At 39.3% G+C, this 18514-nt stretch overlaps 1 protein-coding gene across 3 annotated transcripts in view; it reads right to left on the bottom strand.

The window, feature by feature from the left end:
- Window positions 1–18514, bottom strand: part of ABLIM3 (actin binding LIM protein family member 3) — a 183373-nt gene that overhangs the window by 51208 nt on the left and 113651 nt on the right. For all 3 annotated transcript variants that reach the window (XM_081937106.1, XM_081937104.1, XM_081937105.1), the window contains exons 4-6: window positions 14539–14651; window positions 7308–7434; window positions 4989–5082 (exon numbers count right to left, since the gene is read on the bottom strand). In XM_081937106.1, the coding sequence (XP_081793232.1) occupies window positions 4989–5082; window positions 7308–7434; window positions 14539–14651 (334 nt within the window). The remainder of the gene's footprint in view (window positions 1–4988; window positions 5083–7307; window positions 7435–14538; window positions 14652–18514) is intronic.

Raw genomic sequence — 18514 nt, forward strand, 5'->3', positions numbered from 1 at the left:
TGGAATTTCAAAAGCCAGCACCTAATTCAACAAAGATAACTAACTGTTAATGTGTTAAACCTGGTAGTAATGTACAGAAAAGACAAACAGGACTGGAATGAATCTATGTGTAACAATTTGTTTCTATGATTTACCTTAAAGACAATTTCATTAGCTTTTCCCATTCTTTGAAACAATTGTTAGCCATAGAGCATGAATGAAGAAAATAGATCTGGAGTGAAAATCCTTTTGAATTAAAAGTGCTATCCAGTTGTCCTTTAATCTACTTTCAGAAAACCTTTCAGGACATCTCTGTCTTAAACTGATGCAGGAAGTTTGAAGTCTTAATGCAACTCAAGAGCAGTAGCACCTTTCTGAATGCAATCACTGGCAGAATTATTTTAAAACCTGCTCCAAATTATCTTGGTTTGACTGTCTTGGGCAGAAAGATAGAAAATGAAAGCATGCTCAAATTACTGTCAACAAGCAACATTTAAGCATAAATACCTTTTTAAAGGAATGTACTAAATTAGATGACTAGATGGGCTGCAATGAAACCACTTGTTAAGGTCAATTATTAATTCATGCTCAGATGACTTTTTTATTATTATTACTTCATATAATCCAGGAATTAGACATAGTACTAAAAACCAGTTTTGCCTCTGAATCAGAGCTCCAGAAATTAATTTCAGCTGCATGTGTTAGCAGTAGGAAAATAAATTACAAAAGGAACTGTTGAAAAGGATATGCAGTGATGATGAGTGATTTTCCCATAATTAATATGGAAAACAACAACATTTTAATTCATTTTACTTCTGTCAGCACTACTAGAAAGCCTCTGTTCATTATTTATTTCAGGTACTACTTCTGTGGAGTTTATTATTGGGGAAGCGATGGTGTTAGAGAGAAGAGATAGTATTAGAATGGATTATTTGGAAGTTCTACTTAAACTAATATACATTGGAACCTCTCCTGGTACAAATGGTAACATTTCCCCCCTTTTTGTCATTATATCTATTTTATTTAATTATTTCATTATATTAAAGTATGCCTGGTTCACTTGTTTCATTCCTAATATATTATTTTGGTATACACAATGCAATTTTGCCAGACCAGATTTTGTTTTTCTCATTCATATTTCATGATTAAGGTGAGCCACCCTTTTGCTTTATTCTATTTAGTTAGATCAAACTTCTGCAGTTTAACGTCCTCCAGATGACTTTCAGTTTTTAGCTCAGCCCTCCTTTTTACTCATCCGAGCAAGGATTAATTTAGACCCAGGAAGAATATACTGTACATTTACTACCCAATTCTATAAATTCCATTAACTGGTTCAAAGTACCCTTTTGCAGTCAAATCCTTCTACCGTTATAGCTCCATAGTTCAGATAACTTATATGAAACAGGTAGCATATGAATTTGTTGCCAAAACCACAGGGAAGAGCAGGGTGGAATTTAGCTACAAAGCATTCTTTGTGTATATATATGCTGGTCTTGTATTCAGGTCTTTTCCCTTGTAAGATTGAGATTGTCTTGGCAACATTTCAGCGAGGTCTCACTCGCCATCTTCAGGCTGGGTTTTGGGCTTAAAGTATGGTCGGAGCTGCTGTCTTTCAATAAATCTTGGTGTGTGTGTGGGGTGGGTGGGTGGGTGGAGTGCTGGCTTTGTTTCAGTGAGTGGAATGATTGGTTGTGTGGTTGTATCATGATTGGTAGATTGGTGCTGATTGGTGCTGGCTATGTGTCTATTGTTGTTTCATGTTGTAACGGCCTGGGTGGTGGATGGGGCTCATTTGTTGACTAGGGCTGGTTTCCAGATGTCTGTTAGGCGGGAGGTATCGTCATGTTTATTCATGTTGTGGGGGTGTTTCTCTATTTTGATAGCTTCCATAATTATTCTCTTGTTGAAGTGTTCTGTTTTGGAAATTAACCTGGTTCCTTCAAAATTAATTTCATGTCCTGTAGCTTTAAGGTGCTGGAAAAGGGAGGAAGTTTTTTCTTTTTTTTTCTTTAGCGTTTGGTTCTGGAGATAGCCGACAAAGACCACCTGGACAAAGACCACCTGAAAACTGAATTACACACTCTCACAAACCTATTAATCTCCAACGAATTCCAAAGAAAAACAATTACCAACCTAATCAAAGGGAGACCCCCCCAAAAACCAAGACACAGAACAGGACAACGGCATCGCCCTCCTCCCTTACATCAAAGGCACCACAGATAAAATCAGCAAAAAAACAACAACAACAATATCAAGACAGCCTTCAACACTGACCAAAAAATAGCTAACATCTTAAGAAACCCCAAAGACAAAATCCAGCTAGAAAACCAAGGAGTCTACAAAATACTATGCAAAATCTGCTCTGCAACATACATAGGACATACGAACAGGAGAATAAATTTCTGCATCGCAGAACACAAGAAGCAGTAAGAAAAAAAGAAAAAACTTCCTCCCTTTTCCAGCATCTTAAAGCTACAGGACATGAAATTAATTTTGAAGGAACCAGGTTAATTTCCAAAGCAGAACACTTCAACAAGAGAATAATTATGGAAGCTATCGAAAAGAGAAACACCCCTACAACATGAATATACGTGACGATACCTCCCGCCTACCAGACATCTGGAAACCAGCCCTGGTCAACAAACGAGCCTCACCCACCACCCAGGCAGTTACAACACGAAACAACAATAGACACACAGCCAGCACCAATCAGCACCAATCTACCAATCATGATACAACCACACAACCAATCATTCCACTTACTGAAACAAAGCCAGCACTCCACACACCCTCACCAAATTTTATAGAAAGACGGCAGCTCCGATCATACTTTAAGCCCAAAACCCAGCCTGAAGGTGGCGAGTGAGACCTTGCTGAAATGTTGCCAAGACAATCTCAAATCTTACATGGGAAAAGACCCAAATACAATATGACTAGCATACACACACACACACACACACACACACACACACACACACACGGAATACTGTAATGATGCCACCTGTACATAGCTGCATAACTGAAGAAGTTTTAGGACTGTATGAATTATCTCGTTAAAGGAAGTTAAAGGAAGTTAAAGGAAGTTACAAAAACTTGAGATTGTTTTAATTTAAATAGGAGTGGGGGAAATGCTAATGTTGATAATCTTCAATGTACAATTACTGATTTAGTTACCGCTATGATCGTTAAATTATGATGGTACTGAATGCTGAGGATTTATAATTGGTCTGCAAAGTTATGGCTATTGCAGTGTCTTCATGGCCATGTAACTGTAATCTGGGTACTTGGGTACCTGTTTCACATTTATTATGTTCCAGGAGCCACAGTCATGTGATTGCAATTTGCAACTTGTCCTGACAGTTTTCCAGGAGCAAAGTAAGTCAATGGGAAAGACAGTAGGGAAGGTTGCATGTTGTTCTCACTGCTTTCTCTCTCTCTCTCTCTCGTACAGATCCCTTTTATCTCCTACTCTACAGTCACCATTGGCTGCAGGCATCCCACAGCACTCTCATACATTCCATATCAGGTGCCCACATGCAGCAGCAGCCCTGCTGTCCAGACACAACACATACCAGGCTTCCCCAGCACCTGCCCATATGCTTGCCAGCCCATCCTTCTAGTCCTGTATTTACCACTGACATAATCTGTCTATCTATTTTCCCCAGTTCCCACCTGCATTCCCTAAAGTCCATCTGTGGCGTCCCCAATCTCCTGCATTCCTTGTCTTGAACTCCTACCCATTTTTGCTTAACAGTCTGCATGGTCTGAGATCACGATGGGACTACAACTCCTGTGATTGCTGTCACTATGTGAGGTGATCACGTGACACTGTACTTTATGATCGAATCGCTTAGCAGTGGCAATCTCGGTCACAATCGCCATCATAACTAGAGGACTGCTGTAATTACACTATGACTGAGATTTATAAGAAAGGTGCATGGAGTGAAGAAAAATGATTTTTTCTTCCCACCTCATACTTGCAGCAAAGGTCAATGAAATAATTTTAATACTGGGAAATTCAGAACAGAGAGAAAGAAATATTCACAATTATGCGTAATTAAATATGGAAGTTCCTTCTGCAAAATGAGGTGACAGATTTACTGGTGGATGTTCTGAAATGGAATGGAACTAGTATCAACATTCTTCATTATTTAGCAAATGATCTGTCCTCATAGGATTTTAAAGGATTTTTTCTGTGACATGTGGGGGCTTGAAATCAGAGGTGGGTTGCTACTAGTTCGCACTGGTTTGGGTGAACCGGTACTGTAAATTGGGACTGGGTCATTGAACTGGTAGGGATGGCAGGCTGGCCCAGCCCCTGAACCGGTTCCCTGGTCACCCATGCTGTTGCAGCGTGCTTTTTGGGCATTTTATAATGTTCTGCGCATACAAAGAACAATTTACAGGCAATTGTGCATGCGCAAGCAACATGCGGTGGGTGCGCGAGTGAGCAAAGTGAGCTGGCAGTAATGCCAGCAGCAACCCACCCCTACTTGAAATGAAACTAAAGGAAAAAAAACCCAAATGCAGGTAGGTAAGGTTTGATAGCAATCAGATTCCAATAAGCATGAATGTTCTCTTGTTCTATAGTGCTGACACAGCCATGCTCAATTTTGGCGCATCAACAATAAATTCAGCAATATTTAGCATCCTTTAGGTTTCCCTATATACTAGTCTAACTCTATATACTGTGTTTGTCCCACGGCTTATTTCCCCCCCCCCCCCTTGTGGTGCAGATTCTTCAATTTATCAGGAGCTAGTCCTTTATCCAACCTGTAATAAAAATATCGTGCGGGGGGGGGGGATCCTAACACTTTGGGGAAAATAGCAGTTTGTGAGCTCATCCCAGAATTATCCAAACACCCTTGGTAAAGAAGCGTGCCGTGCATGCTACCGACATTATTTCGGATTGGTTCAGTTAGAGAAAAAGAGACTATGGACAACTGCTTGGCTGTTTCCTGTTTGCGTAATTCCTGTCAGAATAAAGACTCTCTTTGCATTGGACTCACCTCTAAGACTCTGCCGCTAATATACCGGTTGCAGGTCTCACACTTAATACCAAATTGGGCATGATAGTCCGATTCACAGTATGGAACGCCATCCCTGTGAGAAAAGAGCAGGCTGTGAGATTTTGAAGAGGGAGGGAAGGAAGGAACATTGAAGCTTCACCATTCCTCCCACCCTAAAGCACAAATGTTATAGAGTTCATCATGGTTGGATGCTAGACCGCCATTCATACTAAAGTAAAGGCATTGTCAAAACTTTCCCAGACTAGTCAGTTGCATATCTTCTAATCTGTTTTTTGCTTCTAATCTGCTGGTTTTGTTTTGGATCAATCTGACAGCAGCAGCAGCAGCAGGCCCTTAAATCCCAGAGTCTGAATCTGAGGGAATCCTTTGACAAATTCTTTCTAACCGCTTGCTCAGTTGGATGAGATTGATTCAGAAATAACACAGGAAGGGCAAATGTATGTCATGAAAAGGCAGCACACCCACCAGCACAAAAGTCAGAGGGCGGAAGGATGGCTCTGTTTATTCCGGGTGACAGAGAGCCTCGGATGCAAGCTGGAGTCAGCACAAAGGCTCAGAGGAGCCAAAAGGAAAAGACGATACGGTGCATGACCAAGGTACAATTGAGATAGGCTGTTTCACATGCAGGTAGTCCTTGATTTACAACTGCAATCGAGCCCCAAATTTCTGTTGTGAAGGGAGACAGTTGTTAAGTGAATCACTTAACAGTCGTTACATTAATAACATGGTTGTTAAGTGAATGTGGCTTCCCCATTGGCTTAGCTTGTCAGGTCACAAAAGGTGATCACATGACGGTCGTTAAATTTGAGCCAGTTGCCAAGCCTCTGAATTTTGATCAATGACTTTGGGGATGCTGCAACGGTCATAAGTGTGAAAAACAATCATACGTCACTTTTTTTCAGTGCCATTTTAACTTCAAATGGTCACTAAATGAACTGTTGTAAGTTGAGGACTACCTGCATCCTGTTTTCTGCACAATTGTTCATATTTAGTTCAGGAAAGCAAAGCTAGAAAAGCAGAATGTCAGAACCACCATGGGTTGGTTTTCTGCCTGTTATCTGGCGCATAAAGTCACTCTCTCTGCTTTTCTTTCCTTACTGAGCAGAACCCATTCATCTTTAAGGGAGCCTTTGGTGGAATATGCTCACAGGTTGCTCCAGGGCTAAAGGTACTCACCGATTAATCATTGAGACAGAATAATAAAACCATTAATTGCACCATAAATGTGGCTTTTAAATTGGGTTTTAACAGAAGTTGTCCAATGACTTTCATTGCTAATGGCAGTTTTACAAACAATTATCTTTTAATGAATTATAGATAATGTTACCCCCAATAAAAGGAAATCTGCTGTTTTATTTAGTCTAGACAAAACACGTCTTTGTTAAAACAGCTTCAGATATTATTTGGCATTGGGATTGTGCAACATCATTTATTTAATTCTCTCTTCATCTCCATAGTGCAGATATAAGCATTTTATACTGCAGCATTTATGTGTTCTCTTGAATGACACCTGCATAAAACTTGATCTACATTCTCTCTTCAAAGAGAATTGTTTTCTGGCACCATTATTACTTGATTACCCATTGAAATGTGTACATACAGCAAGTTCATTGTCAGAAAGCCTGCTACGATGGATGATCTAAGCAAAGCTATTGTAAATGAGGATTGCATTCAAAAAATTTAAATATGTTTACGAAGAATTAGTTAATGTGCTAGTGCTGTTGAAGTTGTAGAAAATATAATCATGGGATGGGATAATAAACGAATCGGGACCAATTTCTGAATTAGTGGGGGTTAGACTATATAACCTTTGATTAGATTAGCAAATAATCAAATAAATAGCTAAATAGACCACCGTAGTTTATGATTTGAGAAACCCAGGTACTTGAAACCATCCTAGAGCCTTCATGTCTTACTTGAGTTTCAGAATTTCAGCCCGGAGTGTTCAAATTGAAGACGTTTTTGGAATTCTTACTGAGCAACTGGAAAGAATACTGATTTTACAAAAACAAAAAAATCACATTAAAAAGCCTCTTCCTTATGGAGTAAGGGGTTCTCAGAAGGCTGCCTATATTGCCTTCAATAAATCTATACAAGTGAGGCAAAAGGAAGCACAGGTGGATCTTGCTTCCTCCAGAAGTGAAGGCGATGCGTTATTTCTTTTTCATTGCTTGCCTCTAATATACAAAAGTCTCATAATTCTTTGGGAATACCATCCAATGCTTAGCTTTGAAGGAATCCCCACCCAACTAGCTTATACAGCTGAAATGTGCATAGGGAAGAGGTGGAAACACGCACTTGCTAATGTATTCTCCGGTCAGGATGATTCCACAGGTTTGGCACTTGAAGCAGCTGACATGCCACTGCTTTTCTAAAGCCAGGAGGGACTGGCCTTGCTTGATTTCCTCTTTGCAACCTGCACATTCTAGGGAACAAAAGAAACACAGAGATCTGACCACACAGCAGAAGTAGGAACGTCCCAAATAGATTTAAAATCTGTATAGAAGACAATAGTGTCTACAAATAGCATGCCTTCTGGAACCATAAATAACAATAATATGAATGACAGACATGAAGCAATGATTTGTCATACACAGGACCATCTCTAGGAAGGAACAAACAAAATGACTAGTAAGAAAGGTCCTTTATTTTGCATAAAAGTCAGTGTGGAGAACATCAGTTGCATAATTTCCTCTAAGTTGCATGATTTTCTCTTTGGAGAGACTGCTATCCAAGATTGTGCTGTCCATAGGATGGATTCCCCTTCCCCAATCATGACTGGCCATACTGATTAAGAAAAAGGTTGATAGACTGATTCCAACATATGTTGAGACCATTCAGGTTGGAGAAGCCAGATATACGAAAGTTGTGTGAATGCTCCTCATGGGGTACCTTGCCTCTCCATATGTTCTTGGATTTGTTGATAAATCACTATAACTCCAAACACCACTTTGTTTATAGAGCAGCTGCTAACAGCAGAATCAGCAGTATTGCTATCAAGAGTGTGTAAACCTAGTGGAATATTTAAAATCTTCAATACTGTGTCCACAATATGAGTCATAACATTGGGAGTCTTGGAAACTATTTATACATGTAAATGCTTGTTCAGACCTCACCTGAAGGGATTTAACAGAAATTAATGAACAATTTCCTTAGCAAGATGGGTGGCTATACCAACTGAATAAAATAAATCATAAATACATAAAATGGTTTCAATATAGAACACAATTTCACACTAAAAGATTTAATTATCCTGAATAATTCTAATTGCAGGATTTAAATATTTCATATAGTTTAATACATAAATGAGTGACTTTCTGTTTTAGTTCATTTTTATGGAATTGTTTTTCCTTGTTTGACTGCTAGCAAGTATAAATTATGTTAACATAAAAAAACCTGGCACATTGGCATTTTCCTCTCCTGTAGAATCACAGACTGTCATTTTAATCTTGATCCTGCTGCTTGAACCAATTTAGATAGTATAATGCTGGTGTACAGTTTGCTTTAGCAAAAAAGAATACTTAAAATTAAAAACCCCAAAACATCTAACCAAGATTCAAGGAGAACCTGGCATGTTTGCCAAGGAAAGCAAAGAACAGCTATACTGAATGTTGACCTAATACCAGAGTATTAATACCCAAAGGATACTACAGATCACCTGGTGTAATGGTTAGATCAAGAATGGTGGCATTAGGATGGGGAGAAATACATGGGTTAAATGTTTATGGAACATGTTCCTCTGTTTTACAAAATCTGGACAAGAAGATTTTTGGGTTTTAGCCAGGGTAGTAAAAGCTGCTTCCTAACCTTTACCACAGTCAGATTTGGTGTGTGCCTAGGTATTTATCCTTCTTCCTTCCTTTCATGTTTCCTTTGCTGTATATTCATTAGCAGGAAGCCCATGGGCCTGAAAGGGGTGGCTGTCCCAGCTATGATTGGCTCTTTTAGTCTCCCCAGCATCAAACATCTCTTAGATTGTCAAGGAATCACTAAAACGTAGGGTGCTCGTCGGAGTGGTCAATAGTTGTGGAAAATCTCACTGGTACGTGCTATGGAATAAGCTGTTGCCAAAGGTATCTTATGAAGCCATTCTGACCATTGCTGCATCTTCACTTTATACACCTCTAAGAGGGGTTGTTTATAAATGCATGGTAGACTGACAATCTCCTCTATAACTCTTCTCTCTCATCGTTCACCTGTCAACACAATCTCTGGTTTGTAACTTGTCCTGGCAGTAGTGGAATCCACTACTAGAGTAGCTCCAGGGAACTTTTGCCATGCACGTATATCTAGCAATACTCTAATCCCAGAATCTTGCATGCTAACAAGCTTCTCTTCCTGTCTTGCCTACTGAAGTCACAGCTAGTTGTCACTGAACAGCACCCATGGAGATAGCTAGCAGGAACGGATGCAGAAAATATATATATATTGGGGAGATGCTGTTTCTTGCACATTATATCATTGCTTGCTGTAGTTATGAATTATCCATGGAGGCTTTGTGAAACCTGAGCTGTACATCTAAGGTGAAGAGTGAATTTCAGAGAGGAAGATGCAGGCTTCATGTGACCTAATAATATTAAAGAGAATGAGGAGGATAAGCGCACATGGGAGGGGCGGGCGGGGGGAGAGGCAAAAAAGATATTGTGGTCTTGTGCTGTTTTTCCCCTCAGGGGCTTCTTAACAGGTTCCTGGAAACTGAGTAGGGGGTGGAAGAGAGGAGCTTTCTTTGTGTGCTGATTCAGCAGATTTGTCCTATGTAGTTCTATTCACTGTGGCTTCTGAATTTTTAGTTTTAGCAAAAAAGAATACTTACATCCCTTCGGCCGATTCGCTCACACAGAGAGGGACTCCTCCGGGTGCTGTCCACTAGGCTGTGCCAGTGGGCGACGCCCAGGGGAAGGGCCTTCTCTGTGATGGGCCCAACCCTCTGGAATGACCTTCCCCCTGACATTAGAACAACTACGGACCTCCGCTCCTTCCGCTGGAAACTCAAAACCCACCTGTTTCATCTAGCCGGCCTGTCCTAATTCCAGCTTTCCCACCTCAGTTTGTATTTTTAAATTTTATGGTTTGGTTTTAAGGTTTAAGTTTTTAATTCTTATAAATTTGTACAGGGGATATTTAATTCAATTTTAGTTATGTATATTATCGAGTGTATGGTTTTTTAAATTTGTACCTGTACACCACCCCGAGTCCCTTCGGGGAGAGGGGGCGGTCTAGAAGTTCAATAAATTAAATTAATTAATTAATTAGTTGCAAAAACAGCTGGGCTATGGTTGGATGCAGTGACAAAGTCTCTTCTCTTTGCGAACTGGGTATTCTTCTTCTCTCTTGTGTAGGTTTACAGGGTTGCTTAACCAGTCACAATTTGATGAAAGCTTATCTAATTCATCCTTATGGAACCTCTAAGTTATCTGGAACATTATACTTTCTCAGTATAATTTTTATAACATTTTTTGCAACTCAAAAATAATGGGAATGAAACTTATAGGAGGGAGATGCAAAAAATGTATTAAACCAGGAGAAATTTCGTGTATCAGATATTCTAAAAAGTGCATCAATGGCAGACACTAAGAAAATTGAGTACAAAGAAGATTTTTGGGGAAAAAATAGACAAATTGGACAGAACGAAAGTATAGAAGCAGGGAAAAAGAACAAAGCAATAGCAATACACTTAGACTTATATACCAATTCACAGTGTTTTACAGACCTCATTTTACCGACCTTGGAAGGATGGAAGGCTGAGTCAACCTTGACTCTGATGAGATTCAAACTGCCAAATTGCAGGCAGCCAGCAGTCAGCAAATGTAGCCTGCAGTACTGCATTCTAACCACTGCACCACCACAGCTCATCTACTTTGGGATAATATAGGATGTGCATATCTATCCATATGTCTATCCTATATTATAGAATAAGTATTAGCTAGCTTCAAATTATCTTAGCAGCTTAATGAGATTTTATTTGTCCTATGCATAGTATTCCCTAGCATCCTGATTTTGCTATGTAATATTACACTAGAGCAGAGCCTGATAAAAGCATTTTGATGTAAAATGAATTCTAGTGATGTCCTTTAGATGCTAGTTAACATGGGACACCTGCACAAACTCTCAGACTTTGCCCACAATCCCCATTGGTTTTAAAGGAGCATCCTGTGAATGGCATTTATAGATCCAACACATTGTATGTCTAACACCATGATCAGAAACCAATGCAAGAAGCCACATCATTCTTATCCATGAGCAGACACCCCGAAGTATTTAAAACTAAAAGGAGAATTGCCACTTTCATTAGTCTAAAAAGTTCATTACAGGGACAAATATTGAACCAAAGGGTATATAAGAATGGCATTTAATATTCTATTAACATCTGTGGCATTGGTTGATTTCATGAGGAATAAAATAAGATTATTAGACAAAAGAAGACTAGAGAAAAGAAGAAATAGGGTGGCATTCTTCCCCAAGCCCCCAAAACCTTAACCTTAGACTGTGTACTGTTGACCTCACCCCATTCCTAAGAGGTCTGTAAGGGGCATGCATAAGCGCACCAACATGCCTACCGTCCCTGTCCTAATGTTTCTTTTTATTCACATCCATTTCATGTATCCAAAATCATATTTATACTTATATATGTTATCTAATACATTGATGAAATAAATAAATAAAAATGATAGCAGTATTCCACTATTTGAATACTGGAAATTTTGAATACTGGAAATTTTAAAGAAGAGATCAGACAACCATTTGTCTGAAATGGTATAGGGGCTCCTGCTTGAGCAGCGGGTTGGACTAGAAGACCTCCAAGGTCCCTTCCAGCTCTATTCTGAAGTGAATTAATAAGGCATCCTTTATCAAAATACTAAAGCACAATAACAACAGTGTGGCAATTTTCTGGAGATATTACAAACACAGAAAGTAATGAGGAGAAGGGGCCGCAGTGTTTTGAGTACACATTTCCATTTTCTGTTATTTTACAGTTGCAGTCCAGTGAAATTGCAAGACCCGTTCCCCCCTTTTTTTGGCCCCTACAGAACATCTGTGTTTGCATTTTCACACAAACTTTAAAAGCAAAGCAAGCCTTGGACTTGGACAGCTTTTTCTCTAGCTCAACTCAGCTGATCTGGGAAAAGAAACACAGTGCCTCCACCCTTTTTCCTGGAAAAAAGGTGAGCCAACACTGTGGAATTCTTGTTGACTTTGTGATTTTCCTGCACTAAGACAGCCTTTTAATATTGAAAACAGGAGCAGAGAAGGAAATACCTTTTCCAAATGCAGCTACACTACAACTCTCATGTTTTTGTAGAAACAAAGGCAGAAACGTGACTTTTACCATTTTGAACCATACAGGCTGTAGTCCAGCTGGGAGTTCTGCATGTATCAGCAGCTTAAATCAACAGACTTACGCGCCCTTAATTCTCCTGTTGAATTGTGGCCACTGTGTTCTTGTTTGGCTGCTTCGAACAGCTCTGCCAAGAGCCAGCTGTCACGGGGAAGCACTGTTTTGTCATTGTAGCAAGGAATACTGTGTCATTCTTCTCTTAGTAATCAATGCATCTAAGGAGACAGTAACATCTATTGCCTCCACTGTGAGATCACACAGCTTGCTGTGCAATTGCATCCAGCTGGTAGGCAGCCCAATAGAGATTGCTCATTACAAGGCTTTTACAAGACTTCCCTATTTGTATGTTCAGTAAGCAACAGCTTTTTAGCATGGTTGGGCATAGAAGCCCATCATATAATCTGAAGGTAGCTTTTGCTTCTGGGCCCTTTTCTAGCCGCAGTTTTCAGCGTGATCTACCAAGCCACAAGCAGGGAAGCTCTCTCCCATACTCCATTGATCTGGGGACTGGGGGCATGCTTCATTCAGGGCATGATTGAAAAAACAATAGTGAAACAGGGAGAACGCAAATGAGTTCTTTTTCTTACCCTTACAACTTTCATGGGCAAACTCATGGAAAAATGCAAGGAAGTGGCCCGAAAGGCTTCTGGGTTGTGGGCATTTCATAAATATATCAGTGCTTCAGTTCAAGAGAGATCAATAAGTATAATGGTATGTTTGAATGACCTTGGGAGACTGAGGCCAGTCATACTGCCTAGGACTGGTCAGATAAGAGACAGCATAGTCCCTAGCAGGATAGATGCTCAAAAGAGACCTTCCTCCCCCAAATTTCTCAGGGTAAAGGAGATGGGAGAAGAATTGAAGTTTCAGACTTGCAAGATTCTATTAATGTAACCTTCAAATGCAGTAGAATTAGCTGATCTGATTGTGATAGCAAAGGATTGTCCCCAGTAGGACAATGCCAACTGCAGGCACTCCTTCAAGGCAAAAGACTTCACTAAGGAATGAAGATTGTAAGAAGACTCTGTTCTAGTCCTTTGAGTCTTCCATATCATGAAATCAGAAGTCAGATTGGAAATTCGGCATAGCCAAAAGAATAAAAAGTGCAAGGTTACCACAATTAATGTAAAATATGAGTAAATTTTACCTCCCTCCCCCGTCAAAATAAAAAGTTAAATGTGGCATTTGGCCACCACAGATATACATGATCACATTTGTGTATTATTTTGATTTCTTTAAAATCATCATGATCATCATCTTCTACTTTGTTTTAATCCAGAATTTAATGACTATGGATATTGTAAATTATTTTCAGATTTTCTATCATTCAAAGTGATAGAGAAATACTTCAAATAAATCAAGTTGGTGATGATAGTGATGATGAAGATCATTATCATCATCATTATTTATAAGATATTCAACTTTCCTTTCTCTGCCAAGAATCCCAAATAGCTTGAATCAAGAAAAGAATTCTTTGAGATGTGTCCTTTCAAAAAGTCTTAATATTTAGTATTGTTATAATTTATGCTGGGTGCCTTTTAACATTTAACAGTACATGGATGCAAATTAAGCCAAATTACAATAGAATGGAATAACAGAGTTGGAAGGGACCTTGGAGGTCTTCTAGTCCAGCTCCCTACTTAGGCAGGAAATCCTACACCACTTCAGACAAATGGTTATCCAATCTCTTCTTAAAAACTTCGTGTTGGAGCATTCACAACTTCTGGAGGCAAGTTGTTCCACTGATTAATTGTCAGGAAATTTCTCCTTAGTTCTAAGTTGCTTCTCAATAGCTTGAGATCTCTCTTCTTTGAGATCTTGGAACACTGCTATCATGTCTCCTCTAGTTCTTCTTTTCATTAAACTAGACATACCCAGTTCTTGCAACCATTTTCATATGTTTTAGTCTCCAGTCCCCTAATTATCTTTGTTCCTCTTCTCTGCACTCTTTCTAGAGTCTCAACATCTTTTTTACATCGTGGCGACCAAAACTGTATGCAATATTCCAAGTGTGGCCTTACCAAGGCATTATAAAATGTAAAATCAGTTCAGGGCAAAAATCTTACTAGATTGCATAATCAATAAACAGTTCTAGGTTGCTAGATGACCTCTGGTTTTTATGGTCTTTACAGTATTTTCTTCCCTTAATCTTCTTTGGATGCTGCATAAAGAAGAGAAATCAACATGACTTACGGCTTGGTCCATGAATCTTGATAGGTTTGTTACTAATCAGTGAATGGGAACAAGTTTGGCAAACACAATCCTTGCCGCTAAATGTCACTTTATCTCCAATAGGAAAGGGCTTCCTAAAACAAGGAAAAATAAGCAGGACATCAGAAATGCATAGATTAATACCAGTATGAATGCTATTTCACCACTTACCCTGAAAATAAGACCTCCTCGGAAAATAAGCCCAATTGGCTTTTGAGTGCATGTGCTAAAATAAGCCCTCCCAAAAAATATTGCAACACAGCAGCAGCCATGAGGTGACCACACTCGCCACCTCCTGCACCTCAAAAATAATAAGACATCCCTGAAAATAAGGCCAAATGCTTATTTCAGGGGTCAAAAGAAAATAAGATCCTGTCTTATTTTCAGAGAAACATGGTATTATTACATTGAGTCAGCTACATGTATGTTCTATTTTCTAAGAGTCTATTAATGAAATTTGGAATTTATTGTTTATGGAAATAAATGAAGTATGGGAAGCCTTCTTGGTTGGTTGCAAAAATTTGTTGACAACTCAATTGTCTTTTGTTATTTTTGTGGGCTTTGATGACTCATATTTGGACAATTCTCACTTGGTTAATTCTGGTTGAGTTGAGAAAAGCAGTTTGATGTATATCACAGAATTAATTACTTGTTGACTACTTTAAATACTGTATAAGCATAGACATGGCAGATGAAAGATGACAGTTTTGACATGATGTTGCCAAATGAGGATCTCAGAGAACTTGCCCATCCTGTTTCTGAAGAAAAAAATGTTTAAAGTCATTCTCACTGGCCCAGGAGCTATCTTTGATTTTGTTTATCTCTAGAACCACCTCTTGGAAAGAGTCTGAAAATCACCATGAAGTGGGAGGCTTTCCCTTTTACCATAAGATGAACCAGTTGGGAAGTTTCAAAAAGAACAAAAACAAAGCAAGCTAGTTAAAGAGACAAACAATATGCTCAAGAACAAAAGAAATGAGTTGTCTATATCAATCCAGAGTATGGACTTTTAAAACCCAAATTTAATGATTTGGGATTTAGTATTTTGTTTTGTTTTATAAAAGGGGGGAGTTTTGTTTTTTGTTTTAGACAGGGATAGACAAAGCATTGTTTTGAGCTTGAGTGTCTTCTGTTTCATACTCAAAATAGGACACTAAAATGAATTTGTTCTGAATTTGAAGCAGTCTGATTCAAAATTTTCTGCAAACCTCAAGTGAAACCTTGGCTATCTCTTGGGAAGGAGAATAATGTACCCTCATTTCCTAAATCAGTAAATCAGGAATTCAGTCCAGTGTTATTTACTTTTAAAACACTGAGATAAAGTTTCAACTGCTATTGATCTCATGGAGATGTCCATATAGTTTTTTTGGCAACAGTGTGGATAAAGCTTCTTGTTGCTAGCTGGCCTTTTGATTTCCAAGTCTAACCTACAGATATTTCCTAATTATCTGTCACCCTAACACTAATTGGGTTTAACACTGCATAGTTTTTCAAAGCCAGCAATGGTTGATTTGGTTGTCACCATTTAGTTCAAGTTATCTTTAAAGGATTATAAGTCACCTATGCACCACTATCAACCCCTTGTGTAATGCAGGTTATTGTTTCTGCAAATTTGCTAATGGAGGAAGGATATCTAGGAAGATATCCACCTTGTCACCCTCTTCCTTGCATATAATCTTTCCACTGCTAGTCAAACAATTGTGGCCTGGACAGCCAGGAGATGGTTTAGATCAGAGGTGTCAAACTCAGGGCCCATGGGCTGGATCCAGCCTACAGAATGCTTAGATATGTCTGTGGGGCCATCCTGGAAACAACGAAGGACTGACCTGCGGTGCCTCTGCCAATGAAAATGGAGCTCGGGAGCCCATTTTCACTGGCAGAGCGCTTGGGCCACCACAGGCGCCCTTGACACGAGTGACATTGAGTTGGTCATGCCCACCCTGGCCACGCCCTCCCCTCCGAGGACCAACACAACCCTGATGTAGTTCTCAGTGACATCAAGTTTGACGCCCCTAGTTTAGATAGTGTAGGCACAGCATGAGGATGCTGATTTCTATATACAAACTTCTAATTAAACTGATGGATCAATCTATAATATCTCAGCATGTAGAGGAGGGAGGAGGAAGGTGTTTTGTGGCAGGCCACAGAGTATATCTGAATATGCACGTGTAAAAGGTTGATATGCTGTTTAAAATATTATTGCTAATCTGTCTTTATTGCTCCATGTGGCTTTGGGATTTATTGGGGGGGAAACCCTCCTGCTTACACATGCTTTATGAACACCTTCTCAAGCCTGGACTTAAAAATCCAACACAATATTAGAACAAAAATAAAATAAGCACCAGAACAAACATTGCAGGCTGCAAAATGCAAACAGTAATTTAGTAGTTGACAGCATATAAACAAATGAATGAGATGTCTTCAGCTAAAAGTCTGGGAAGATAAAATCAATTCAGAAGACGAAATCATGTGCACACTTAACACTCTTGCAAATGCCTGCTAAATTATGTGATAAATGCCAGGTGACAACTGATTCCAGATGCATAAGAACACTATGGAAGAAATCCCATCTTGTTTTTCTCACTGTCTAATTGTCTTCCATAGTAAACGAAGCAAAAGCATATCCGATGCCAGCCATAAACCAATGGCATTGGTCCCCACTTCTTGAGTTATCCCAAATTTAAGTCACAGAGCTTTTTAAGGGTCAAAACCAGCTGTTTCAATTAGACTGGGGGGGGGGGGACTAAACCAGGGCAGTGGCTGAAATAAAGGTATTACTTAAGCTGACCCTCAACACCACTTTTTGGGATCACTCATCCTGGATTTTCAGGCCTTTTACACCTCATACCCAAGCGTGATCCAGAAAGATACTTATGACTGAGAGTCATGAAAGCAGCTATAAAGACTGGAGAGTCAAAAGAACCCCGAAGGTTTAAACTGAATGAATTCAGCCAAGGTTTTCTCTTGTCTAAAATGCACCTGGAGCTAATGTTCATCAAAGATAATTTCCATGAATTGCCTTTCACTTGACATTATTTGGAAATGAGGTGCTGCACTATTTTCTTAGGTGATTAGGGATGTGAGAAAATTGGCCCATTAAAAGTGAGCCTATTAGGCTAGAATGATTAGTAGATTCTAGAAGACAATGAGTTGGCTTGAAATCCTCTGGATGAGTGTAATTAAGAGAAATTTAGTGCTACAATTAATACGCTTATGTTCATGTTTCTTTAGCTGATGAAGGTCTTGATCCAAAGACATCTAGTCATTGCAGCTTTGGGCTTTTCACTTATAGCTAACTAAGGTACAAATATGTCCTGGCAATATGTATTTTTTATTATTATTATTGGTTAATCTTTGGTGAGATTCACAGCCTTTGGGTCTGGTTGGTAGCTCAACAGCTGGAGTGCTAACCAAGGACCTAGGAACTGTTAAGGTAACATCAGAGGATATGAGCTGTATAAGTGGTTTTTTGTAGAATCAGAATGTTCAAGTCTGATAAATTTAGAATTTCCAAATAGCGAGGTAGCCGTTGCTCCAAGGGCTCCAATTACAATCAGGAGAACATACGATTTTTTTCCACAGTCGCTCAACATCAATTTGCAAGTTTGTGATTTTTTTTCTTGCTGCTTATCTCCTCCTCCTCCTCCTCCTCCTCCTCCTCCTCCTCCTCCTCCTCCTCCTCCTCCTCCTCATCATCATCATCATCATCATCATCATCATCGCCTTATTCCTATGATGGTGTCCTCATCTTGTCCTTGTAGTAAGACAGGCCAAAAGCATGCATAGCTGTACAGTATTATTTCCCTTATTCTGACAGTTCTGACAAAGGAATGGAAATTGTTAGGCTTTGTCACTCATTAACTTGGAGGGAAACCAGACAATAGGCAGGTACTGGGAAGAGAAATAGAACAGAAACAATCAAGGATAAGGAAGAGCAGTAGGATAGCAAATTTCATAT

The sequence above is a fragment of the Natrix helvetica genome (genome assembly GCF_964273705.1).
Source record: "Natrix helvetica genome assembly, chromosome: 1".
NCBI classification, from domain to species: domain Eukaryota; kingdom Metazoa; phylum Chordata; class Lepidosauria; order Squamata; family Natricidae; genus Natrix; species Natrix helvetica.